The following is a 26,556-nucleotide window of genomic DNA, read 5'->3' on the forward strand; positions in this document are numbered from 1 at the left end:
GCTCCTCCTCCCCGGCCTCCTCCGCCCTGCGCCGGCGGCTTCCCAGGCTCCTCTCCGGGTAAACAGCGATGGCCGCCGAGGAAGGAGGCGGCGAGCCCCGTAACAACATGGGGAACCACCTACAGCTGGTGCCCGGTAATGGCTGGGGCGGGGAGGAGGCGCCGGGCCGGGCCGGGGGTGAGGCGCCGGACCCCGGCCGCGGTGCGTGGGCGGGACCGCGGGTGAGGGGCGATCCGTGGGGCGGTGTGGGGCTCCGTGGGGCGGTGTGGGGAGCGGGGGGCCGCCCTCCCCGGGCGGGGGGAGGCGGAGCGGGGCCGTGCGGGAGGAAGGGGCGCTGAGGGGAGCCGGGCGGCGCTGCTGGGGCGGCCTTGGGGTGGGCGGTGCGGCGCAAACGGCGGCTGACGGAGCCGTGGCCTTGCTGCGGCGGCTGGCTGCGGTGCTGGGCGCTTGCAGCCCGGCGGGCCGAGCCCGTGGCGCCGCGGTGGGGGCGGCGGTGCTCGGTCAGCGCGGGTCCAGGCGTGGGGCTGCCCCCAAAGCGGGGGAGCGCAGGCGCTTCTCTGTAAATTCAGACCTCTGTAAAACCAAAGAAAGAGTGAGGAAAACGTGTCGTTTTCGAAAGGCGCCGCTCATTTTAAATGTTTTCTTAACGCCGTTAATAAGCAGGGAAGCAAGAGGTGCGCAGGACTTGAGGGCGGCGTGGGATTCCCCCCGCTGTCCCGAATCCTGCGGGATTTGTGCCGGAGTTTGTAGGACAGCCCGGCCTGCCCATCCCCGCGCCCCAGCGCGGCTCCTCCCGGGGGTGCCTGGTGCGTAACAACGTGCGTGTTCCCGGTTTAGCGCACGGTGCCCCCAAACCGACAGGTCGTGTGGCTTTGGAAGCGGCTCGTGTTAAACTGGAAAAAACATTATTTCAGGATAATCATGCGAAGGACAGCGTGGCAGTAAGTCTACCCAGTAACCGATGTAATTTCCTATAGCAGGAAATTCTGTGGGCATTTTATGCCTGTGCATTTTAAATAATATGAAAATATTCCCTATATAATATAGGAAATAAAACCTTAATAGTTCCTACCCCGTTCCCGTGTTTTTAAAATGAGGTTCGTATTTCCTCATTTCTGCACAAAGGTGTTCCGAGGAGGTTTGTTAGTGTTGGTGGGCCAGGATGAGCATGCAGGAATCCCTAAGCTTCCAGGAAGAAAATGCACGACTTGTCATGCAGGGTGCCTTTGGCACTTGCCTTTCCCTTGTTTCTGCGTATTGGAGATTTCTCTAATCCTCAATAAAAAAAAAAAAATAAGGAATTTGTCTAGTGAAGCATGTAAAAGATGCGGTTCCTTTTGCCTTCCGTCTCCTGTTCCTATAGTGCGATCGAGGAGGAGAGTGAAGACGGTGGTGTTTTCGACATTCACATGGTGCTGCTGCAGTAAAATGAGTCATCGTTCCTTTGCCACCACACAGCAGCTAGCGTGCGTTTTTGGCAAGAACCAGAAAAAGTTTGCAGGGCACAGTTCTTTCTAATCCACTGCTGTTAATTCCTTTCGTGTTCAGAAACACAAGTGAGACGGCCTCCCTCTAAAAGGGTCTTAAAAAACTGCTAATGATTGATGCAACTTGAGAGTGCATGCAAACCAGCAAATGGTTTTTGACTAAGTCAGCTTCCCTCCCCTACTGCTGTCGCAGAACCAAGGAAAAACTTCCTATTCTTTCCCTCCGTAAAGCTAGGCAAAATACTGGCCGTTTTGTACATCTTAAACATTTTGCAATTATTCGTGGCTAGGGTTCCTAACTGAATATAATGGAAGAGAAATTTCATAAAGAAATAGAATAACTTCTAAGTAATTAGGAAGATGGTGTCTTATTGCTTTAAGTTCTGTAATTAATTAAAAAAACAACCAACAAAAAAAAATCCCAAACAACCAAACAAAAAAGAACAACAACAAAAAAAACCAGCCCACAAAAAACCACAAACCACCAAAGAGAATCTGTGGCCTCTTTTCTTGTTGTGCTGGGTCACTTATTGAGATAAATACAATACAGGATGGAGCCGTAACATCAGCGTGTCGTGCTGTGCCTCCTACAGAGATGGTCTGTAAACTATCCAATATTAAAAAAAAGTGATGTGAAGCAGAAGGAAGACCATTGACTAAGCATTTTGTAAACAATACATTTAACAAATGCCTCTGAAGGCCAAAGAGGCAAAGAAAAGATTCTCAAAAACCAGCTTATAATGTCGTCTTCATCGTTCTGTTGTCCTCCCACCCTCAGAAATAGTAGGATGTGAGTGAAAGGGCGGTGTGCTCCCATTTCTGAAGGAAGACTCCTTCCTTCTGGAGTGTCTGTCTTTTGTAAGATTTGCGTACAGTACCTTTCAGATAAGATAATTCTTCCACCTTTTAAATTTTGGGCTCTGGAGTATTTCTTTAAGAAGATACTAGTTTCAAAAGCAGGCAACTAGATAGACTACTGTAAAGATATTTTTCCGCCTATCTTGCAGTGTAATAGCTTTGAAGATCTAAATTATGTTTTTCAGCACCATTGGGATTATCCATTACCCAGCAGCTATTGATGTAAGAATCCTGCAGACGGGTCTGCAAAGTTTATGACAACATCTATTTTAGATATAGCATGGCATTTAAATACTGTTTGTGTTAAAAGAAATAGGATCAAGTAATACAGTTACAAATGTGTGATAATTACATTGCGTTTGTTTTGGGTGAGTATTTGCAGGCGTGGTAATGGTATGGTGTTTGGTATTGATATGGTATACGATGGTGTTTGTATGGTCATGCGCAGAACAGTCAGTGAAACCAGCATTTTAGAGATGGGTGTGTTTATTTAATTTATTTCTAAATATTTATACGGATAGACATGCTTTTTATATGCTTCCAAACTAAAATACACTGATAATTTAATTGTCCTTTTGCCTGAAAATAATTTTAGAATTGACACCTGGAACTGAGATTGGGAAGAAAGTAGTAATTTCTAAATACTATTTTTGAACCTGAAATCTTTTGCAGGGTCATGCTATTTGCTTCCTTAATAGTGGCCTTTGCTGGGTTTGTGCCTGTGCTGGGGTGTGCGTGTGTGTGTTTGGTATACACGCACTTCACTGGCAGCAGTGAAGTTGTCTAAAATACCAGCAAGAGTCTTTGGATGAATATAGAGCTTCAGATTACTTTTAACTCGCTTGCTTTATGTGTGCGGTTGTATTGTCCAGGTCTGTGCTACTTCAGATGCTGTATTCGGCATCCTACAAGAAATTAAATCATCTGGCATCCTGGTGTATGAGCAGAAGATATTTAGAATTGGGATAGGGAAATAATACTGTAGTGAAAATCTGAGCTGACAGAATTTATTTGTTATTTTCTTCCAAGAAGAGTTGTTCTTTAGCCTTTCAAAAATAAATTACCAGATTTTGACCCTTTCTAGAGAACGGTGATTTTGCTGTAACAGCAAGAAAATTGTTTTTCACAAGTTTAAAAATGCAGAAGTTGCTTCCCGTGAAGGGCTGTAGCCTGGCAATATCGAATGCATTTCTGTGATTCTCCCATTTTTCTCGGTATCTCAGTCTTTGCTGATTGATTCCTACACAATATTCTATATGTGCTTATTAGCAGAGAGCGAGGAAGAGGATGACAATGAAATGGAAGTTGAAGATGAAGGTAGTAAAGAAGCTGAAAAGCCAAACATCATTAATTTTGATACCAGTTTGCCAACATCACATGTGGTACGTTCTTTATATGTTGTCCTTTAACTACATCTTGAAGAGGTTTTGATTGTTTCTGTGTGATTCTATTATAATATCCTTAAGTCAGAGACCTAATTTTATTTTATCCTTGTAAATCACCAAAACCTCTTATACTACTGTCACTTCCTTACTTATTGTTTTCAGTATTTAGGTTCTGATATGGAAGAGTTTCATGGAAGGACGGTGCACGATGATGACAGCTGTCAGGTGATTCCCGTGTTGCCCCACGTGATGGTGATGTTGATTCCTGGACAGACGTTACCTCTCCAGCTTTTTAGCCCTCAGGAGGTTAGCATGGTGCGGAATTTAATTCAGAAAGACAGAACGTTTGCTGTTCTTGCATACAGGTAAAATACACGAGTGGGTTTACTGATGGTATAAAGCATGTATTTTTAGCACAGTTTCTTGGGATACTAAATCAAAAGCAGATGGTTGCATCAGTTCTGTGGTGAATAACATAAGTTGTGCTTTGAAACTGACAAAAATTGTCTTCCAATACCTAATGAAAACGTTTTCATGTCATATTGGGTAGCTGCGTGACAGCATCACGTGTTTGTATAGAGAAACAGTAAGCGTTAATCTGCTTCCCTTGTTTGAGCATCCTCTTGATTTCAGTAACCGTTTGAATGCACTGCTCCACCTTGCTTAAAGGCACAGCCTTGATCTCTGCAATGTAAAATCAGAGTCTTGTTCTGAGAACTATATTGTTGTAAAGGTGTATTTGCTTGTTTTGTGTATAAATTAACTCTCTTGTCCCCAGTAACAAGTGATAGGAAAAGAGGAAGTGGCCTCAAGTTGCACCAGGGGAGGTTTAGATTGGATACTGGGAAACTTCTTCACCAAAAGGGTTGTCGAGCCCTGGGACAGGTTGCCCAGGGCAGTGGTTGAGTTGCCAGCCCTGGAGGTATTTAAAAGGCATGTAGATGGGGCGCTGAGAGACATGGTTTAACAGTGCTGGTTAATGATTGGAGTTGATGATCTTGAAGGTCTTTCTGACCTAAATGATTCTGTGAACAAACACAGACAAATGTTTCACAATGGAGTTGAGAGACAGGAGGTAACAGAAAAGCAGAAAAGATAAAAAGCTAATCTGTGCCAAAAGAAGTGGGGAATGCTCCTCCCTCTTCCTCCAATTTATTAAGGTTTAAGTATGTAGGAGGTGGGAACAGTAACTTTTAGAAAGTCAGCCTAAAGAATTTTGGTGCTTTCAGTGATCCCTGTATTCCCAGAATTTAACCTCTAGACCCTAAAATAAAACAAGGCCAACTGGCAAAAACCACTATCCAAACAAAAACTTGAGAAGTTGCTTTTAAAGTGGGAAAATAATGTTTACAGTTAGTTGAAGGTATTTTACCAAATTTACTTTGTTGATAAGACTAATCACGTACAGTCAATACCAGTAGACTAACTTGTGAAATCTGAATGAACGGTGCTGTTTAGAAGGTGGGTAACCTTTTTAATTCTGACACTTTCAGTAACGTTCGTGAAAGGGAAGCTCATTTTGGAACAACAGCAGAAATATACGCCTACAGAGAAGAGCAGGAATATGGAATTGAAACGGTCAAAGTGAAAGCAATAGGAAGACAGAGGTTCAAGGTGCTTGAAATAAGAACCCAGTCAGATGGGTAAGATAATTATGTATTTAATTTCACATACTGCGAATCTTGTTTCACCGAGACATGTACATTTTACTGCAGGTGAATCTACCCTTTCAGTCACACAATTGGCTGATTAGTGTAGATCTTAAATTGAACGCTTAATCAGTAGCTTCTGTGGTTATTAAGGACTTCTGACATTTCCTGTTCTAAGACTCTTGCTTTAGTTGTTAATAACTTTGCTATAAAATTATCTCAGGAATATCTACCTGTAGTTTGATTTTTGATGTGTGTGAGAAAACATCTGTCAGAATGACTTTGCTTCTGAAAATTAAGTCAGGAAAAGGTGCTGATTCGCCTGCGTTGTAAGTTCTAAGGCTTTATTTCAAAATCTCTCACATCCCTGTTTCAAACCAGATGTGAAAATAGAGGATACAGTATCAAGTCTGTGCCATCTGTTGTCTTGTGGAAAGCCTCCCTGGTAGGGACTAGGTTCCATTCCTTCGAAAAACTGTAACTTTCATTTTCTGAAAGGAGACCTAGAGATGGTCTGCACTGGACGCGTTCCACTTCATCACTTTATGTGCAATTGCAGCTCTGAACTGCTTCAGGCGAGGGTCTGACACTACAGCTAATAAAAATATGCTTGTCCTTTTTTGTACTTTGAGTGATCTTATAACTACTGAGCCTCAACAGCGTGCAGAAGGACTCAGCTGCATGATTCAGATATGGAGAGGACAGTAACTGTGCCCAGAGGGGTGGTGGTTTTCATGAGAAGCTGCCCACAAGAGGGGAGGACTGGGAGTCTGGTAATAACGGAGAAACAAGTTGCTTCTCTTGTTCATTTTTCCCATTGTAAAACATAAAAGCATACTGAGATTTCCGGATAAATATTTGAATCTGAAAGTAGGTTCTTGATTTTTGCTAACTGCGAGCAGCCCATCATTTTCAGTTTCTCAAATACTACATATTATTTTAATCGTTGTCAGTTTAGTACCTCCTTACCTTCAGCAAGACTTACCTCTTCTTTCTGACTGTTCACTGATAATTCACTGATCGAGAAGTGCAACTTCTGCTGTTACTGGTTGACACTTCTTTTCATGTGTTTGTCAAACACACTCAGATCAGCTTGGATAGGAGGATTCTCTTCTCTTCTACGTTCTAGTGCTGTTCTTCTCTTCCAATGTGATACCTGTGGTATTTAGAGGCTCCTGAGAGTTTTATCGTGTTATGTAATTAATACCTTTGTCCATTTATAAAAGCAACTTGAGACACTCAACATTTATTTAAGAGTATGTTTGTCTTCTGTCATTTTCAAGTTCTTCTTGACATCATGCATTGCATCATAAGCCTCTGTCAACGTCATTGTCCAGGGATACAGGCTCCAGACATAAATTCTGTGAGCATGTGACAATTTTTAGACCATTTCTAGAGGTTTTTGTAATCTTCTGCAAGGCACGTAGCATCTTACTCCAAATCTGTAGGTCTAAAGCTAATCAGTATTCTGCTGTTGTTCAGTAGAGTGGCATTGCTTTAGAAAGAGGCCTACGAATAGTCTGAGTTCAGCATCTTCTTACGCTTTTACAACCTGCAGCTGAAGAAATGAATACGCGTGCTACTTGCCATTTATCACTGTGTAACTTTTGGTTACAGATAACATATTCGGAATTTTAGAGCTTAGAAAAGCCATTGTGTGAACACAAGGTGGCAGCACTTGGACAGCTACAGTAGCAATGGCTCCAAAGACAGCTACGATGTATAGTGATTTTGTTGCACTGTTAGAACATTTTATTATGATGGGTTTATATCTGCTGACTAGCAAAGATCACTTTTACACAGCACGTTCACAGGTTTCCCAAGTGTGAGTTTTTAAGTGTGTGAAATAAGGGAGGCGAGATTCATCTCATCATGGCAAGCTCTAAATTTGTTGGAATGACTTGAACTGTATAGAGTTACTCTGCTTTCAGATAGTCACGTGCTTGGGAATTCTGTAGGGATGCGTGTGGGATTCAGAACGCTTGAATTAGGTTGGACTCATTGCTCAGTCTCAGTATTCTGGCACTTTTCTGAACATAGAAACACTTCCCAGCATTTCTTCAGAGTAAACCCACACAAGTAACAACGGGCAAAATGGTCAGAGCCCAACATAAACAAACAGGGGTCTGTATGTTACGCACATGGAAGCAAGATCGGAATCAGTGCTTGCCGTGATATCATCAGATTGACTGATGATTGACCTGAATATGTCAGTTGTCTCAGCAGAAACTTTTGCAGGATCACGGATGAATGCTTCGAGTCTCAGTAATGTGGTCAGTATTTGAGTGTACATTTGCGAACCTCTTCCAAACCATCAGCAGTAAGAAATATTGAAAATTTTGCTTTGGAGAAAACAAAAAACAGGTGTCTCTTGATTTGGTGGTTGCGCTGATTAATTCTTACTGATTTTGCTACTTGCAAGGGTAATCTGTTAGGTCTTCTAAACCTTACATGTATGCTTACATTTGCAGTTTTGTACAGTGAACCTCCTCAGGCTTTCTAACTTGATACTGGTGCTATTAGGGAACCCTCATGACCCAGCTGTGATGGCTGCTGGCATGAGGTTCATAGGCAGGGTTGCTGTCTGAGGGACAAGGATAGCTGGGTTAGTATATTCTAGCTTAGCATCTGTTGCTAGTGAGAATTATAAGTGTCTTGACACGAGGGTGTCTGCAGTGAACGTTAAGAAAGACAGCACACTTCAGAGGTCTCCAATTATTGGCAAAATGAATGTTTTCATCTCCAATGTTGTCCCTGTAAGTACAACTGGAAATTTGTAATGACACGCATCTTAACATTTCAGGATTTCTGATGCATAATACTGTTAAAATGTAGTCCTTCCTGCTAGACAGCATCTTTAGTAGCCACATAACTGTGGCTGAGCTCTTTGTGGAATAGGTGACTTGGCTGATGCTACAATATTAAAAGACGATCAGAATCTGTATCCTACTTCTGCTGATTTTGAACTCTGGCTAAGCACATAAGCTTTTGTGGTTTGAAGATAGCGATCTGCATTTCAGCTGAACATCCTTTCTGAAGGTTTGACATATAATAGCTGACTATTAGTTTATACCAAAAGTAACCTGAGGAGACAGAAGTCTAAAAATACAGTGCTGAGATGGTAGAATATTCTGCTGTGTTGCCACTGCCAATCTGGCTTTAATTCTGTTCACCGCAATCCCAACAGATCTCTAGTGCTCTAACATACAAAGACAGCCCGTTGTATCCCATGGAAAGGAAACTAACTGGGGAGGGGGGAAACCAGCAAAGAAACTTTTGCTGGAAAGTTGAAGCAGTGATCTTTGTAGAGTTCCGTATACCAGTGCAAAAAAGCATTTGCAAAACCACTGATTCTCGTTTTTAAAGGAAAAGGAAGAATAGAGATCGCTTGTGTCTTCAAGTTAGGTAGATCAAAGTCCAGTCAGCACAGTGGCTTTAATAACTTAGCCAGGGGCATGAGATAATCTACATTCCAGAATAGTATCTGTTTGGTTTGCGACAGCTATGCCATATGCTCCCTGAGGGAATTTGATTTACATAAATACAACTTTTAAAATGTGATGAAATGGCTTGGTGCTTAAATTCTATTGTACTTTGTAGTGATTAGATCTATTACACAAGCCTATGTTTTTATAAGCAGTAAAATCCATTTTTTAAACTCTTGTACATGTGTATGTATCTCATCTCTTTTTTTTTTTTTTTTATTTTCTCAGAATCCAGCAAGCTAAAGTACAAATCCTTCCTGAGCGAGTGCTGCCTTCAACAATGTCAGCAGTACAGCTGCAGTCTCTCAGCCGATGTCATATATTTCCTTCTTCAAGACCTAGAGCGTGGCAGGACCGAGCTATACATCAATGGTGGCAGAAATATCAAAAGGTTAGAAGCTAGTTGTGCTGGTGGTTTTCTTTAAATTTTTGATGGTGTTTTGAAAATCAATATAAAATTCCCTCTGTTCGTCTTCAGAGGAGGATGTGCAACTGGGATGCTAGATGCCAACCTCCTGCTTTTGTCACATATTGTGTGATAGTTTATCAGCCACCAGCAATGGGGAAATACATGTTTTGTATTATGAGTTCTCTTTTGGTTTTAATTACAGTATTAGATGAATATTGTTACATAATAATTCACATATTACAATTATTTTTTTTTACATAATCAAAACACCTCAAAGGGTACGGGTTGGTAAAGCTTGTAGATGACGAAGTGTTGGTGGAAAAACCGGTAAGTTTATAGGATTTGATTTGTAGGAAGGTCAAAGCATCATCTTGACTTGTACTGACATTGCTTTGACAACAAAAATATTGGCCATCAGTGTTGATGGTGCCAGTGCTCGTGCTTGCACTTGTCGTAATGGTTTGGTTTTGGAAATACAGACGCTTTTGTGACTGTTTCTCTGGGATGGTTTGATTCAGGTATAAGAGGTCTTTAGAGAGCAGAGGTGATTTAGAGGTGACTCCCAAATTTCAGTGATGAAACTGAAGACCTGTAATGTTTTCAGATGGATGAAGACATTACAATTCAATGGAATTTAATTTCAATAGAATTGAATTCAGTTACAGTCAATTCAATGGAATTGGTTGGATGGTCACATCCTGAGGGCAGTGGTCAATGGCTCGATGTCCAGATGGAGACCAGTGACAAGGGGTGTCCCTCAGGGGTCTGTGCTGGGACCAGTGCTATTTAGTGTCTTCATCAATGACAGACAGTGGGATCGAGTGCCCCCTCGGCCAGTTTGCAGATGACACCAAGCTGAGCGGGGCAGCTGACATGCCAGAAGGACGGGATGTCACCCAGAGAGACCTGGACAAGCTGGAGGGGTGGGCCTGGGAGAACCTTATGAGGCTCAACAAGGCCAAGTGCAAGGTCCTGCCCCTGGGTCAGGGCAACCCCCGGTACCAGCACGGGCTGGGGGATGGAGGGACTGAGAGCAGCCCTGCAGAGAAGGACTCGGGGGTGCTGGGGGATGAAAAGCTGGGCATGAGCCAACAATGTGCGCTTGCAGCCCAGAAGCCAGCCATGCCCTGGGCGGCATCCCCAGCAGCGTGGGCAGCAGGGTGAGGGAGGGGGTGCTGCCCCTCTGCTCTGGGGAGACCCCCCTGCAGCGCCGCCTCCAGCTCGGGGCTCCTCAGCACGGGACAGACACGGGGCTGTTGGAGCGGGGCCAGAGGGGGCACAGAAATGCTCCGGGGGCTGGAGCCCCCCTGCTGCGAGGCCGGGCTGGGAGAGCTGGGGTTGTTCAGCCTGGGGAAGGGAAGGCTGTGGGGAGACCTTATTGCGGCCTCCCAGTGCTTAAAGGGGACTATAGGAAGGATGGGGACAACCTCCTTAGCAAGGCCTGCTGTGACAGGACAGGGGTAATGGTTTTAAACTACAGGAGGGTAGATTTATGCTGGATATAAGGAAGAAATTTTTTACAGTGAGGGTGGTGAAACCCTGGCCCAGGTTGCCCAGAGAGGCTGTAGATGCCCCATCCCTACAGACGTTCCAGGTCAGGCTGGACGGGGCTCTGAGCAACCTGATCTAGTTGGGGATGTCCCTGCTCACAGAAGGGGGGTTGGACTAGATGACCTCTAAAGGTCCCTTCTAACCTAAACCGTTCTATGTTTCTTAGTTTGGAATCACAACTCCATTTGTTAATTTTGCTTTAAAACCTACGTCTGTTAAAGGATTAACTTCTGTACTTGCAGTGTCTTGTTTACAGAAGGTGTGAATCTGCATTAGAATGACAGACTCAGTATTTTTAACTCAGTCAGATATTCTCACACAGGTGATTGTTGGCTAACAACTAGGCTGTGATTTATGGTTTTGAGCTCTAAAGTTCCTGTTGACTTTGGTACTTAGTCATTATCTTTCCCATATCACAGTATTTCTGTACAATCCATTTATTGTGGCCAGTTGCACATGTGTTTCTAAATCTGTTTTTTGGCTTATTGGTATTCATTCAACAGATTTACCTTCTGGGATAGTTTATATGTAATCCCCCCCTTTTTTTTTTTCTAACTGAATTTGGAAACTTTCTTAAATTTTATTATGGTCCTAAAAGTGACAAGATAAGAAAGGCTCATAGAAATCTCTAATTCCATGTGCTCTGCACATGTTGACATAGTAGTTATTAGCAGAATATGGTGCTTTTACATACAAAGTGGGTGAATTAGCAGTTCCATCATCTTACCAATTTTATTTCCTAGAGATTTTTCAATAAGTATGCAGACCTTACACCTCTTTAGAAGTAGAGAGGAAATAATCATTATGAAGATGTTGGCATTGTCATTAGTGAATTAGATTCTACTTTCCTAGAACCTAATTTTGCTTCACCGCACAAATTCTGTCCTTGCTTGTTTACAGTATTTTTGCAGCACTGCAGCTGTGACAGTACTTGGAATCAGGAGGGAATTCACACTGAGATTGCAGGGCAGAATTTTCAAGAGTCCTAAGTGGCTGATGCCAGGCCTGAGCTACAAACTTTTGCATTGCTCAGGAGAATAATAAGGTGTGATTTGTGCCAGAGACAGCTGGGCTGTTTAAAAGGTGTTAAAAGATGCATTTATACAAGTGAATGTGCACTTTTACCAGTATACAGCGTTTTCCTTTAGGAGTCTGAAATAAAATGTGCTGTCAAAAGGATAATTTTGCTGGAATAAATTATGTTTCCCATAAAAAGCGCCACGCTAGCGTATCGTACTAGCATAGTTATACCAGCAAAAACCTTTCAAGTGTAAACCTAGCTCATTCTCAGGCACAGTGCAAGCTTTTCAGAGGCTAACGCTCATTAACAATGAACAAATATGCATGGTAAGGTTAATGGAACAAGAGTTAGCACTGAGGTCAGTAGGAGAGGACCTGGTGAAACAGGGCAACCTGACGCTCCTGGAAAAAAAATAAACTTGTGAAATGAAAATAAAATGACTTATTTACCCACCATTTCAGTCAATGGCAAACAAGAGGGAAGATACCTTGAAGTCTTCTGTGTCTGTAGAGATCTTTGGAACTACCTTCAGAAATTAATATAGAATGTTAGTAACTCTCATCACTGTCAGATGCAGTTACGGTTTGGATTTATTTTTTTCTCCAATGGTTTTGAACTCTAGCCAAAAAAAAAAAAAATGATTAATAGCAAAAAGCTATTGATTCTCAGAGTTCTTGAACAAGTTCCTCTATGAGTTAGCAAGCCCAGAGCCGTAAGCTAGTCAGGGGTTGGGGCAGAAATCCCTTTCCAAGACTGAGTCTATCTGATGATAGCTGAAATGCAGTGCACGTGTTTTGGGGACTGAGATACAGATCCACAGCAGAGTTGTCCTGTTGACCTCCATCGCCCTAGCGATGTCAGTAGAATAGTGACTGTTTCCAGTGTGACAGCCTGTACCTCTAGTCTCTGTTGCCTGTTTCCGCCCTTATTCGTAATGTAAGGGTAGTCGCCCTCAAAGAGAACATGAAAATTAAATTTGTAAGTGTTTATAGAACAATTTGAGATCCTCTTTCGGAAAGTAATGTCGTTACATAGTGTACTGCTTTTTAGATTTTTATTATCTAAATCTATAAATGTAAGTGTCCTGAAGTTACTATAGAGAATTGGTTAAGCAAATAACCTTGCACTGCTGGAAATTTGGTTAAGGAATTCAGTTACAAGCTAGGTTTTCTTGTCTGCAGGATACGCACAGGCTATTCACAGGTGGAAAATTTTTTAGAGGTGATATTGGTGGTCATTTGTATTTTGTTGCTCCATATCTGCTCTGTATTGGTATATGGATATTTTTGTACACAATTTAAATAAGCGCATTAATCATGTCCGCAGCAAAGTATGATACATTAGCATGGGCCACTCCTATTAGTAACATTTTTATTTTGAAAGAATACCCTTCGATAAAAAACAGTTATGAGAACTTCAGGGTTTTGTTTTTTGGTGTGTTGTTTTCCCCTCCTATTTTTGTTTTCCTCCTCCTTGCTTGTTCCTTACTCAGTGCTCTGTTTGGGTCTGAGTTTTTCTTCATAGGATGTTGTTAGATGGGTATAGTACAATATTTTGTTCACTGTGTTTGGGAAGTTATAATAAAGTTGTATAATAGATGTTCAGTAGGCTGGCACAAGCACTGATGTTCAGAAAGCATTTCTGAAAATATGGTTTCCATTAAAAATAGATACCAGAATGAGAGTGGCTAGCAATATATGATTACACATCAAGGCTACCCAAGTTTTCTTAATCAGTAATCATTCTGCTGTGAGAAAGCATCCTCTGGAGCTCCTAACTTGTGTGTTGGTATTTCTGGTTATGTTTTTAACAGATTAGTTTTCCATTTTAAAAATATCATCGAATACCCTTTGAATGTATATATGTTAGCTTAAAATACCTGATATGGCCCATTAATCTTCTTTCATTTTATTTATGCATTTGACCAAATTGATAGGAATAGTTTAATTGCCTTATGTAGTGGTTTGCTGTGGTTGCTGAAGTAGCAACAATTGTTGGAGACTAAGGAACAGATGCACTATCTAATAGTACTTAAATTTTTTTAACTGTCTAGATTTCAGATAAATGCTCTTTTGAAAGGCATAATTTCTTATAGAAATACTTTTAATGCTGAGACAGGGTTTTTTTTTAGAAAATCCATATATTGTCTGTCTTGTACTGAAGTCTTATTGAAAAGTGGTTTGGAAGCTTCACATAGAAGTACTGGTCCTGATGGTGATAAATTCTTGTATCTTTAAATAATCAGGTATCTCTTCTGTTTTATTTGTTTGAACAAGAACTGTCCCTAAAATCTGCTAACATTAAAGAATAAATATTTGGTTTTGGTTTTAGAGGAAGTTCCACTGTGCGAGTCTGACATCTTGGCCTCCCTGGCTCTACTCTCTATACGACGCTGTAAGTTCACCCTGTGTATTTCCAAGTAATCGAATTATTAGATAATGTAAAGGCTTAAATTTATTTTGCTCATGAGTTATGTTTTAAAGAAGTATATGATTTTCAGCTTACTGTGAAAAGAGCAGGAAGGGCTTCCCCTGCTGTACAGCTGTTCCTTCGTGGTAGGGCACGTGTCCTGGGTGGATAACAGAGGCTCAGGTTTCTGCTGTGTTGTCTCAGAGCAAAAACTCCATCCTGCGTCCCTCGTGCTCCAGGTGCATGTCCTAACCACCAGGATAGTGTTAGGATAGTCTTGGGTCTGTCTTTCCTGTTGGAGTTGGTTTACTCTTTGAAATGTACGTGTTTCTTTATATACAGATGTATACGTATATTAGTACATAAAGTAGTTCGTGTAAGAGAGGCGGAAGTAGGGAGGAGGCTGGCCTTCATCTCACTAGCACACTTCTAGAATTTTAACAGTTGTCTCCTTATCTTAAATGAGACTTATAACCACCACGGGCCACTGGTTCATTTTGGCCCATTTCCCAACCTGTTTTGCTCGTAGTTTAAAGAATGTAGACACAGACTGAGTCTGTAATTATTGTAAGGCTTAAAAGCTAATGTCCACTTAGGGAAAATAGCTTACTCTACATTTTGCTTCCTTTTTTTCCTAAGAAAACAGAAATACCTATGTATTTAAATTAGGCTTTTCTTCTAACAAAAGGAAACCTTGATGGAAAGAGTCAAGAGGCAGCTACATGAATGGGATGAAAATCTTAAAGATGAATCTCTTCCAACAAACCCAATAGGTATGATGTTTAGCCTGTGAACTCAGGCTTTTTTTTTTAAACTTTCCTAAGAAAACAGAACTTAGATAATTACCTTTTATTGGCAGTCCATCCCTCACTTCCAGTTTCCAATAAATTTGAGTGATTGACTTCCAAAGCTTTACCATCCTTCTGTCAAAGAGGTAAACATCCTCCAACCATGCGGAAACATGTGAATTAAAGAAATAGAACTCCATTGTGCTCCATGGCGGGAGGAATGGGATCTAAGCGTTCCATAAGAAAACAAGAGCCAAAAGCATACCAGATTTTTAAAACTAGCTTTATGTAAGACTAAGTGTTATAATCTGTTTTTTCTTTCTTCTTGTAACCTCTTACCAGACATGAGGGGAAAATAGCGCCAGTAACCTAATTGCAAAACTGTTGGTATGAGATTTCATGCCTTAGCCGGCATTGGGGGTTATGCCCCAGTGAAGAATTCTCTTCTCCTGCAGGCCTCTAGGCTCTAAGAAGATGGAAATTTCAGTTGAAGCCTTTCTAAGGGGAAAAACATCCTTTCCTGTGTAGACTCTCAAACGCCTAGTAAGGGGGAAATTCAAACTGCAGCCTTCAATTAAAGTCAGTTCAGCACCAGTGGGCTCAGTACTTTTGATGTACATGGAGCGCTCGTTTCTGATTTGCCTGAAGTAGTGGTTGCAGGTACTTCCCGTCTGCTCTGCCCACAGTGCTGCTTAGGGCACCGTATATGGGAAGCATATGACATAATCTGAAAACAAACAAAATCTAGTATTTTTTTGGCACTTCTTTTCTCACGATTCACAGCACACTGATACTTTATACTTTGCTGACTTAAATTTTCAGCTTTTCAGTTCTTGCACAGGCTGTGAGGAATGGGGTGATGTCCAGCTTACTGAGGTTTTTGTTAGCTAAATTAAAGAATGATTGTAGTAAAGTCATTCTGCCTTTTGTGTTTGCCTCTTAACACCTGATTGAAGTTGCTGCCCAAGAATTTACTAACATATTGAAACTTTTTTTATAAAAGTCTGTCGTCTTGACTGAATATTTTTAACCTAATTTTGGTCTGCATTCAAATGTGGGGGAAAAAACCCTCCAAAACCTTCAGAAGGGAGCGTATGCAGAATATGTTTTTTTTTTTTCCTTCTCACGATATAACAGTAAAGAATACTTTCTTAGTACTAACGTGAGTAATATAACTTGGTTGTAATTTATGAGGAGGTGTATGTTTGGGCTTTTTTTCTTAAATTTTTCCTTCTCTCTTAACAGCATGTCTGTCTTTTGGAGGGGGCGGGGGGGAAGTACAAACATAAAGATAACCACCAGTGGTTGGAAAGCTCAGTAATTCACTGTTGAAGTGGAAATCTGTATCAGACGATGTTCTCCAGGGATCTGTTCTCGTTTTAGAATACATTACCTTACTAGCATTGGTGATCTTTAGGTCTGGATTAGACAAACGCGTGTACATGATCCAGCCTCAGGGCAGAAGGATGTACCAGGATGACCTCTAAAAGTCTGTTATAAGCCTAAGTTTTAGCACTCTGTAACTGAGTAGAAGTAGCAGGTTCTATGTCCTCTCCAAGATTCTAACAGGCCTGGTACTTTCTCATTTCTAGATTTTTCTTACAGAGTCGCTGCTTGCCTGCCCATTGATGATGCATTACGTATACAATTGCTTGAAATAGGTAGTGCTGTTCAGCGACTCCGCTGTGAGTTAGATATTATGAACAAAGTGAGTATTTTTTCTTTACTTGTCATTAAATTGTTCTTACAAAAAATAGGAGTGACTGTTACAATCCATAAATTTCCAAATAAAACTTCTAGAGGGTGAATTTGGGTGTGCTTTTATTTCTTCCTTCCTGTTTAAAAGTTTGCTCAGGAAAGAAAATGCACTCTCTCAGTAATAGACTTTGTTTGGCAGGAAGCAAGAAACGTACGACATTTGCTTTTGTTAGAAATCGTATTTCAATGCCTCACAGCACTTTTTTGGCCAAGAGATGGTGCTAGAAGTCCAGTGTTGCTCGTAACCATCTTTAGGAACATCATAACCCCATATTAACGGTATAATACACTGTAATCAAGCAGCTTTGTGCCATGAAAACTTGTGGATTTTGTAACAAAAGATAAATCTTTGTCGTATTGAGTATAAATCTAAGTGTTGGACTGAAAGGGTTTTTGCAAGACATGTATTGACTTGTTAGGCAATACACTTCTAGGATGTTCAGAAACTTGTCTTCCCTTCCCTCTTTTCCATTGCCATGGCCATGTAATGCTCTAAATGTAGGACATTATTTTATTTTTACATACTACTTTTCTTTATAATAATATATACTTTCTTAATAATAATATCTACTATGAGTAATATTATCTAACTGATACCGCAACCCCAGTTGCATCAGTCAACCTCAGGTTGTATCCAGCTGTTTTAGGAACAGCACTTGCAACATCTCCAGCGGGAGTTCAGATTGCTGTTCGCTTTCCAAACAGAAAATGCTGAAAAGAGCCATTGGTATAAACACAAGTTTTAATAGTAGACTTGTTAATGTGTTTGATAGTGGTAGCTGGCATAGTTACTATTCAATTCTTGAATGGAGAGACAAATTAATATGCTGTTAATACATTCATATCACAAAGAACAGCTATATACAGCCAGATTGACCCTCCCCTTGCTGGTTGTAAGCTTGCCGGGGATACAGAAGTGCTGTCTCGAGCATTAGCGTAACATCATGCCAGTCACTGTGTTTGTCTACTGGATATAGAGCAGTGGAAATTTTGTGTGTTTGCCTAAAAAGTACTGCCTGTTTCTGGGCAAAGGAGAAACAGAGCATCATTTGAATACTGTTCCTCTTCCCAAAGTTCATGCACCAAAAACCTAAAAGGGAATGTACAGAGAAAAGGAGGCAGCAAACATCCCTTCCAAATTCTGAGACAAAAATGGACAGGTTTCTGTGTGAGGCTGTGTGGTCAGATTACACTTCTTTTGTCTTTCCTGAGTCAGAAACGCTGAAAATATTTTGATATTCAGGTACTACTAAGAACTGTTCACGTTCAGTACATTGTATATTTTCTATAAATCCCAAAGAGATAAGAGGACTCAAGTTACCCTCATAAAATATAAGGCTAAGTTGATCTTTAGCCTACACCAAAAAGGTGTTTTCTTCATCAACATGTGGCATTTTATTCTGTAAATATGTTTAACTGTTCTGTGTTAGTGTAGGAACGGTAAGGGCTTTATGGGTTTTTACAATTTTTTAGCAACCTTTATTTTGGGCAAATCTACTCTTTTTAAGCCAGGGCTCTTCAATGAGAAGGGGTGCTCTGCCGACATGGCGTACATGTTGGTTTACTTGAGAAGTAACGTGTTTCATTGTCCAGAATGGAATTTCTGGTAATATAACTGACTGTAGGACCTGATCCATTTTCTTTTGTCTTTGATATCAGTGAATTGTATTGTACTTCTCATAGCTCTTCCTGTTATTAAAGCCAGTTAACCGTTTCTGTGCTTGTTTTTAAAGGCACGTACGTCACTTACAGTTATAACACTTCTGTGAATTCCACTTGAGTGCTAATTGTAGTAATTAGATAGGTTTGGAAATGGAGGGATGGAGTTAAGTAGCTGTCTAAATTGGATTCTGAGAGGTATATATGAGCATTAGATTAAGGGTGGTTTGATAGGGTGAGTGACAGTAGGCGTTAAAGGTCCCTGGTAGGAGTAAGCTTTAAGAAGGGAAGTGGAGTGGTGTTATAGCTAGTGTCTGTATAGTAGAACAATTTTCCTCCCTCGGTCTCCAAGATCAGTAGACATTGTGTTGAAAGCATGGGGCAGAACCAGTGTCACCTGCAAGAAAGGTGCTGGAGGAAGTGGAAACGCAGCAACAACCCCAGAGCATCTGAGTAGAGGAAAGGATTGAGTAAAGAGTGACATAAGCCTGTGGGGTATCACGTGCGTGGAGTGCAGGACTTGGAGCTCAGGGAGCCTCAGAAGCACAAGCTATGATTTACTCAAAGTTTTGAAAAGAAATACACTCACGCGGGGACTTGCCCAAGTGAAGATCCTAGGCACAGCATCCTGTGCCAAAATGGAGTGGATCATTTTTGGGGTAATTTCACATGCATTACCCTGAAAAAGAGGCAGAAGTAATGCACCTCCTGAAAATTAATAGTAGTGTTCTACTAAGCTGATTTAAATGCTTAGCTTCTGGGCAATGTCAGTGATGGATTGTTTCATTCTGCTTTCTAGAAATTGTAGAAGATAGATTAATCTGTTATAGTCTTTGAGAGAAAGATCAATACATCTTACGTATTTTTCGTGAGGAAATTGAAACCACTGATCTACAGTATTCTCAAATTTTGGAAAAACTTACTGATTGCATTTGTGCTCATCCACCTCTTCTGTGTTATATCGTAGAAGACAAAGGGGATTTTTTTCTGAATTAGCTTTTAAAGACCTCAGAAGGTGGACTCATTTATTCCCTTTGTGTAGTCAGATTCTCTTCTGTGTGTGGATTTTTTGTGGGAGGAAAAAAGTACATAGAAATGTTTCGTCTTTTAGATAATGTTTAGCATAAATACAAGACATGGGTTTTTTTGTCCTATGCTAGAAAGAGAAAACACAAGTGACCGCTGCCCAAATAGATAAAAGAATCGTTACAAAGCCTATTCTGAGGGAAGGGGAGAGACACTTCTATTGTTTGTCGCTGTGCTGACAAGCGTCTGGACGTGAATGAAATTACCCTCTCTGTTTTTCTTTTCAAGTGTACATCTCTCTGTTGTAAGCAATGCCAAGATACAGAAATAACTACCAAGAATGAAATATTCAGGTGAGTTTATTGCTCTTAATCTTTGGGAGGTTCTTGATTGGAAACATTGGCACAGCAAAACAGGTTAAGCTGGGTTGTGCCTTATAACTGCTGTGTTTTCCATAACTCTAATAAAATTTAAGTAAATATTTATAGGGAATTTTCTTTATAAAGCAAAAGCAGGTTATCTGAGCTTTTTTAATAAAAAGTTAGTAAATCTGAACATCGCCGTGTATATTGTAACAGAAGTTAGCGTGAAAGGCCGCGTTCTGTCACCTAGTCCAGCACCTTGCCACCAGAGAGCTACGCACTCTGCGGCGAGTTTTGAAATACAAACTTGTTACATATAAAATTCGGGTTCTCGTGAACTTTATTCAGAAATAAAAGGACAAAAAAATTCTCTCTCAGCACTTCATCCCACCTTCAATGGCAGATTAGAACGCACTAAGGGAGTTGTATAGATAGGCTCCCCAGGTGTTGTCATGTAAGGAAGTTGCCTGTTTATGTCATTAAGTGTTGTGATACCTTTTTTATTTTAAGAATATAGGGTTTAATCCTAATAACTTCAGTAGACAGCATATTCCCATTAGATATTTGACCTATACAATATCTTCCACGTTCAACAGTGACAAGACTATACATTTTCCAGATAGTCGCTGCTCCTGGCAGTCTCGTCACTATTTTAATCTTGATTAGCTAATACCTGTCCATCACGTAAGGCGAAGGTTAGAAGACGTCTTGGTTTAACAAAGCCAGACTGCCCCCCGGTCTTCCTTTATCAGTGTGATGAGAAGCTGACGTGGTAATTAAAAGCCATTCCTTATCTCCTAATCAAATGATGGTTTCCAGAAACCACAATTCCTGCTCTGTCGATACGATGTGAGAGAAGAACGATGAGAAGCTAGTGTAATGAATGAACGTTTTTGCTTTCTTTTAAACTTAGATTTAAGAGTAGCAATACGGGTGTTACCTGGCTTTATTGGAAGTTGCTATTCAAAAGCAGCAAGTAAAATAAATTATGGGTCTATTGTACAAAAACTTTTTCTTTATACTGAGCTGTAGGTTTTTGAGGGAAGGATTAACAACTGCCTTCAATGAGGTAGATCCCGTAACATCCTGTCAACTATCCTCTAAGTAACTTGTCCCCCTCAACAAACAGCTGGGCGAGCTTCCTCTGAACACAAGAATGTTTTAATCCTTACTTCTGACAGTATCTTTTAAAATAACTTCTGAAGTAGGGGCTTAATAAATAGGTAACAGGAATCATTTGTGTCGGTGGTGAATGCATCTGATTCATAACACTGGACGCTTACATTTCTGTAATTCTAAGAAAATTTGACCAATGATATTTTACATTAGTATCTGTTTTCTTTCATTTTTAATAATATAATTGAAGGTACCTTTTTTTTCTACAGCCTGAAGTAGTTCTTTTGCCACGGAAAATAGTTGTAAGCATGGTTGGCGGTTTTTCCTCTGTTTACATTCGACCGCCTTTGTTTTTTGTTTCTTCCTTGGACCTGACAAAATTAATTGTCTGTTGTAGTTTATCCTTATGTGGACCCATGGCAGCGTATGTGAACCCTCACGGTTACATCCATGAAACCCTTACTGTATATAAAGCTTGCAACTTGAATCTCAGTGGACGGCCATCGACAGAGCACAGCTGGTTTCCTGGGTAAGAATAGTTAAAAGACATTTTATCGGTAAATGAGAGAAATTTGGTTGTAAATGTATTCCTGGGATGGTGGAATGGTAAATTTGTAATTCTTGAAACACATGCTGTCGTTTTGCTATTACAAAAAATAGCGAAGTAAATTTAGACTTCTTCAAAATACAGAATAAAATGGAAAATTCAGAATTTCTCTGGAATTTAAGTATATGGATATATTAAGATTTTAAAACGTAGTCTAGCATCTGAGCTATAACAGGACACTGATTGGCTGGGAGCTTCTTTGTGTAGAGCTTTGTATAAGCCACAACTAAAATAATAATTACTGTTTCCATAATTCAGCTGTCTTTGATCTTAAAGTAAATAAATTGCAAATGGAAAACATAATATATTAATGCACTTATTCTACTGAGATAATATTTTAGATATAAAACCTGAATAAATGTTACATTAATTTAAGAATCACTAACTATATTAATCCGATTACCTTTGGAGATTTTACTTTTGTAATTATTATTAGATAATAATAATTATCTCTAGGAGTGGCGTAATTAACTGTCAAGATCTAAAAGTCTACCTAATAACAAAGGGTCTTGGATCAAAATGTGACCCTGCTCTGGTAGCTTAAATTTAATGGCTTTCAGCTAGACAAGCATGCCTCAGGTGCTCATTCAAAACTTTGGATATTTAACTCTTGAAAATAGCTCAAATATCACACTATATTTGAATTTTAGTTTCATAAAAATATTCTTTATAGCTTCACAAAAATATTCTTTAAATACAGTTTTACCAGATCACTTTTCCGTGTGGTCCTTTCTGTGCCAGTGTTAGCCAGAGGGACAGAAGGACGATCCCTATCGCATCCTCTTCCGAAGCAGCATAACATCATGCGTTGCTGTGTCCGTAGCCAGTCCAGGGTTCTCGCCTAATGCATGTACACATTCGCTCCTCTGTTTCCTCGTGCTGATCGTGGGTTTTCTGGATTATCACGTAGCACTGCGTAACGACTCGGAGGGCGTGTGGCCTATCTGTCATAAGAAGTGAACTCTTCAAAAAAGACTCCTGGAAAAAAACTTGTGGCTTGTAATACCTAGAGTTATTTTTTCTCATCCTTATGTGTTTTCTCAGCTCTTCTTTTCTATGAGGATTCTGAAATATTCATACTCTGCGTTTTAAAGCCGTTCAAGTAAAGCTCTGTTGCTCTGGGACGTACAACTCCTGTCAGTCTAGGAGCAGTGCAAAAATCACTTTTATTTCCATGAAGTAACTTACTCTCTGAGAACCATTTTCTGACCCTTCTTTAAGGCATACAGTCCTGTCGAAATGTGCTAGTAAAATGCTTTAGTTGCTTTCTCTACTTGAATGATGATTGTTTTACTTTTCGTTAAGTTCTGCGGGGTTTCTGGGTGGCAGCTGAGCACCTTAATTCCCGAAGGTTCTCTGAATATCTAGCTTGAGACTAGAGCTCCTCCCTTACCCGAGAGTGAGTTGTGTTCCAGTATCTTTAAGATATCTTTTCCTTAGATGTTAGCATCAACCTTTCTTTTTTTCCTTTCTTTTTTCCATTTTCGGTAGGTACGCCTGGACTATAGCCCAGTGCAGAATCTGTGCGAACCATATGGGATGGAAATTCACAGCAACCAAAAAGGATATGTCACCTCAGAAATTCTGGGGATTGACACGCTCTGCTCTCCTGCCTCGGATTCCAGAAACAGAGGAAGACTCAGGCCACGATAGATCACCGTTACTCTGCCTGTAGCCTGGTAACCTGCTCTGGAGATGAACAGGCGGTAGTCTGTCTCTTAAATGCATCTGCTCAGTTCTGCTTCTGATGCTTACTTAAACTTAAAAACCACCCAAGAACCCACACCCACGCCAAAACCCAACCAACCAAGCAAGCAGGCTCACTGCGTTTGGGTTTGGTGTGTTTCCACATTACTGTTGTTTCAGACACGCTGAGAACTGAAGGTTGGATCCTTAAAATGACAGCTGGGGAGAGGAGGTGGCGTAAGACGCGAAGAAATTGGTCTGATTTGTCTGGACAGGCTTGAGACTGAACTTTCTCCTTCCTTGTAAAATTTCAGATGATGTTCACTGCTATCAACTTGCAGTGAAAGAAGGTGAGGGGAAACTGAAATTACAGATCAGCAGAGTATAATTTATGCAATATATGTATGATGGTAGGTACCAGTTGCTGTGGAGTATTTTCCATAATATCCTTAAAAGTGTTTTTGCTGAGAATCCCTGTTTCTTAACGATGTGGAATACTTCAAATTTTATGCTCGTGCTGTTTCTCAGATATTTGCTGAATAACCATCAAAGAGTACAAGCCCGAAGTGTCTCTTCGGACTGGTTCTGGGTTGGTCACGTCAGTGGCAGTGCTGTAACTGGCAGAGGCAGGAGCTGCCCGCTGCCTGCAGCGAGAAGAGCTGCGCTGCAAGATGCCCTTTGAAAGCCACCCATGCGAAGTATTCGGTCCTGATAAGTTGTCTGATATATTTAGGATCTTTGACTTTAGAAGTCTTTAAATTTTAAACTATTTATACAAAAATATATGTGAAATACACTGTCCTTTACTGTCAGATGTGCTTATATTTACTTTTCAAAATCAATTCTGTGAAGATTAGTTTACCAGCATACGTGTCCGGGGTTCTGTGAAGTACTGTCTAAGATCCCTAACTATGGAGGTTTTTCAGTAGTAGTTATTTTGACATGGGGGAGGCAACATATCTTTAATTTTTTTTCTTTTACACTTTCATATCATAAAGTAAAATTTCACTACAGAGAGCAAAAGTTTCTAAACACAACCGAAGTGCTGTCTGTGCTACAGAAATCAGGTGCCAAAATGGGGCAGCCTTTGCCACTGATTTACTGGGGGTTTTTTTCCCCCCTCAGAATGCACTTTGCGGGTGGAAACCGAAGGTTTGGATGTGTACATACACACTTTTTTCTTCTGAAGCTTTATCATTCACTCTTTATTTCTTCATAGCAGATCTTTGAGAACTCGCATTGTTAAATGTGACGACACAAAACTACTTAAGATTTAAGACGTCAGCCACTACTTGCCCGCTCTCAGTCACGCCCCTACATCAAACCTCTGTAGCGTGGACAGGTTGCTTCGGTGAAGGGCTGCGTCGCCTCTCTGCAAGACAAGCAGCTGATTTCAGTGGGAGGGTGGTACCTCCTGCAGTGCAGGCACCCCGATGGGAGAGGATGCTAGATGCTGAGAGGCTGTCAGGATAGGTGATCATGCTAGGTATGTAGAAACTAATGATTGTGTAACTCAGGTTTAGTTCCTTGAAGCCTTCTACCTCTGTGCTTCTGTGATAACGTTTGTTCTCTCCATTGGCATCTTTAATACCGTATTTAATTTTGTGTGCAGTGCTCTGACTTGCCAGCGGACTGTGAAAAGCAATACTTCTTTGAATATAACTCTGAACAAATAGAGGGTGAATGATGGCTCATCTTCTTCAGGAAAGCATTCTGTATTTTGATTACGTTTCTGTAAAAAGCTTTCAGAAGGCTGAAATGATAAGCACTAGCGTGAGGGCGAGACTGTGAAACCTCTGTACTTGGATAACCACTGAAATCACGCTCGGCTTCCCCTCACGCCACGCACATGCGCACACGCAGGCGTACACACAGCATGCACGCGCGTGCACGCAGGCACGCGGCTTAGCTGCAGGCTTGGTTTATTTTTTCCCTCCAAGATGCCTAGTATCTCTTGTTCCCATCACCTTCAGTGGGCCTTGTTGGTGGCAAGAAGTGGAGGGTGCTTTAAAGCACCTTCTGCTGCCATTCAGTTTAAGTATTCGCTGAGGGTATGGTGAGGGAGGTTTTCAAAATGATTTTCTTGGCTATCGCTGAACTGAAGTTCTTTGGGTTTTTGGCCGAGTCTTTTGGATTGCCGCGACTGAAAACGGCATTTCGTTGGCAATGTTTGAATACAAAACAGGCATATTTTTGGTATTGTGTATATATAGTCAAATGTAAACTAATATAATCAAGTGCGAAAAGTCAGGAATAAATTTAGCGCTAATTTAATTTTATTGTCGATGATGCCGTTCCATCTGCCTAACCCCCTGTGTAACGTTCGCCATGTCAAAGTTTGTGACGCTTTCCGGGTTGAAAAAAGCGTGGTTCAGGTTGGCCCGAAGACGACGAATCCTGCCGCGGTGGAGCTGGCCCTTACGGCGCTACGCGTGTGAGAATGCTCGAAACGTACAGCACGTGACTTATGGGGTGGACGTGGGGTCGGGGATGGTCCTGTACCTTGGTTAATGTTTTCTAAGCTTCTTCCCTCCTTTTTGGAGAGAAAACTACTAGGTGGGGACGGTGGAAAATTATTACGGACAAATAAGGTCATCGTCCTTTTGAGAGCTAAGTGTAAAGGAAATCCCGTTTTATGATCATTTCCCGTATTTACTACATCCGTTGGTTGGCACGTGGCTTCACACGTGAATTAACACTGTTGACTTGCTGGCTGCTGCCAGAAGGGATCGTTCTTCTCTCCCACGGTAACCTCTGTCCTTAGGGACATCTAGGACCCGGGCAGCGGCAGGGTCGGTGCCCTGGCTGCGCAGCCGCGCCAGTCCGGCGGAGGGAGGAGGGACGAACAGGCGGCTCATGGGGCAGAGGAGGGCCCGCCCTGCGCGGCAGCGGGGCTCGGCTGGGCTGGGGTACGGGTAGCGTAGAACCGCTCGTTCTGAAGCTCTCGTTGCAATAGCGTAAAGACGTCGTACAATCGGAGCCTGTAATATTGCTACTTTTCGTATATTTTAGTTTAGTTTTGATGAATGGGTAGAATCACATAGGACACTGCACACTTGGCCTAAAATACGTAGAAATACTCTACCGTTTGTTTTTTAATAATGCTATTTTTGTATGTGCTGCAATTCATTTTCTTCTCACTGTTTTTTCACCTTTGTTAAATTGCTTTGTAAAAGCCGCGGAAAGGGTAGCACGGTCTCCGCTTTAACTCTTCCTCTGTCTGTCTTTTGAGACAACTTTTCAGAAAAACCTCGTTGCTTGCAAACATTTGCAAAGAATAAAATCCAGTTTGTTTCAAAA

At 41.2% G+C, this 26,556-nt stretch overlaps 1 protein-coding gene across 2 annotated transcripts; it reads left to right on the forward strand.

Annotated features, from left to right (window-relative positions):
• CRBN (cereblon) lies at positions 1 to 26,556 on the forward strand. 2 transcript variants are annotated; one of them, XM_064453431.1, is made up of 11 exons: positions 1 to 135; positions 3,615 to 3,727; positions 3,893 to 4,095; positions 5,224 to 5,373; positions 9,093 to 9,255; positions 14,177 to 14,239; positions 14,943 to 15,027; positions 16,635 to 16,750; positions 19,774 to 19,838; positions 21,361 to 21,492; positions 23,062 to 26,556. In XM_064453431.1, the coding sequence occupies exons 1-11, from the start codon at positions 69 to 71 to the stop codon at positions 23,243 to 23,245; spliced, it is 1,341 nt and encodes a 446-aa protein (XP_064309501.1). In that variant the 5' UTR covers positions 1 to 68; the 3' UTR covers positions 23,246 to 26,556. The 2 variants fall into 2 exon arrangements, with proteins under 2 accessions (XP_064309501.1, XP_064309503.1); XM_064453433.1 differs by having other exon boundaries at positions 4 to 135; positions 3,618 to 3,727.

The sequence above is a fragment of the Phalacrocorax carbo genome, chromosome 6 (genome assembly GCF_963921805.1).
Source record: "Phalacrocorax carbo chromosome 6, bPhaCar2.1, whole genome shotgun sequence".
NCBI classification, from domain to species: Eukaryota; Metazoa; Chordata; class Aves; order Suliformes; family Phalacrocoracidae; genus Phalacrocorax; species Phalacrocorax carbo.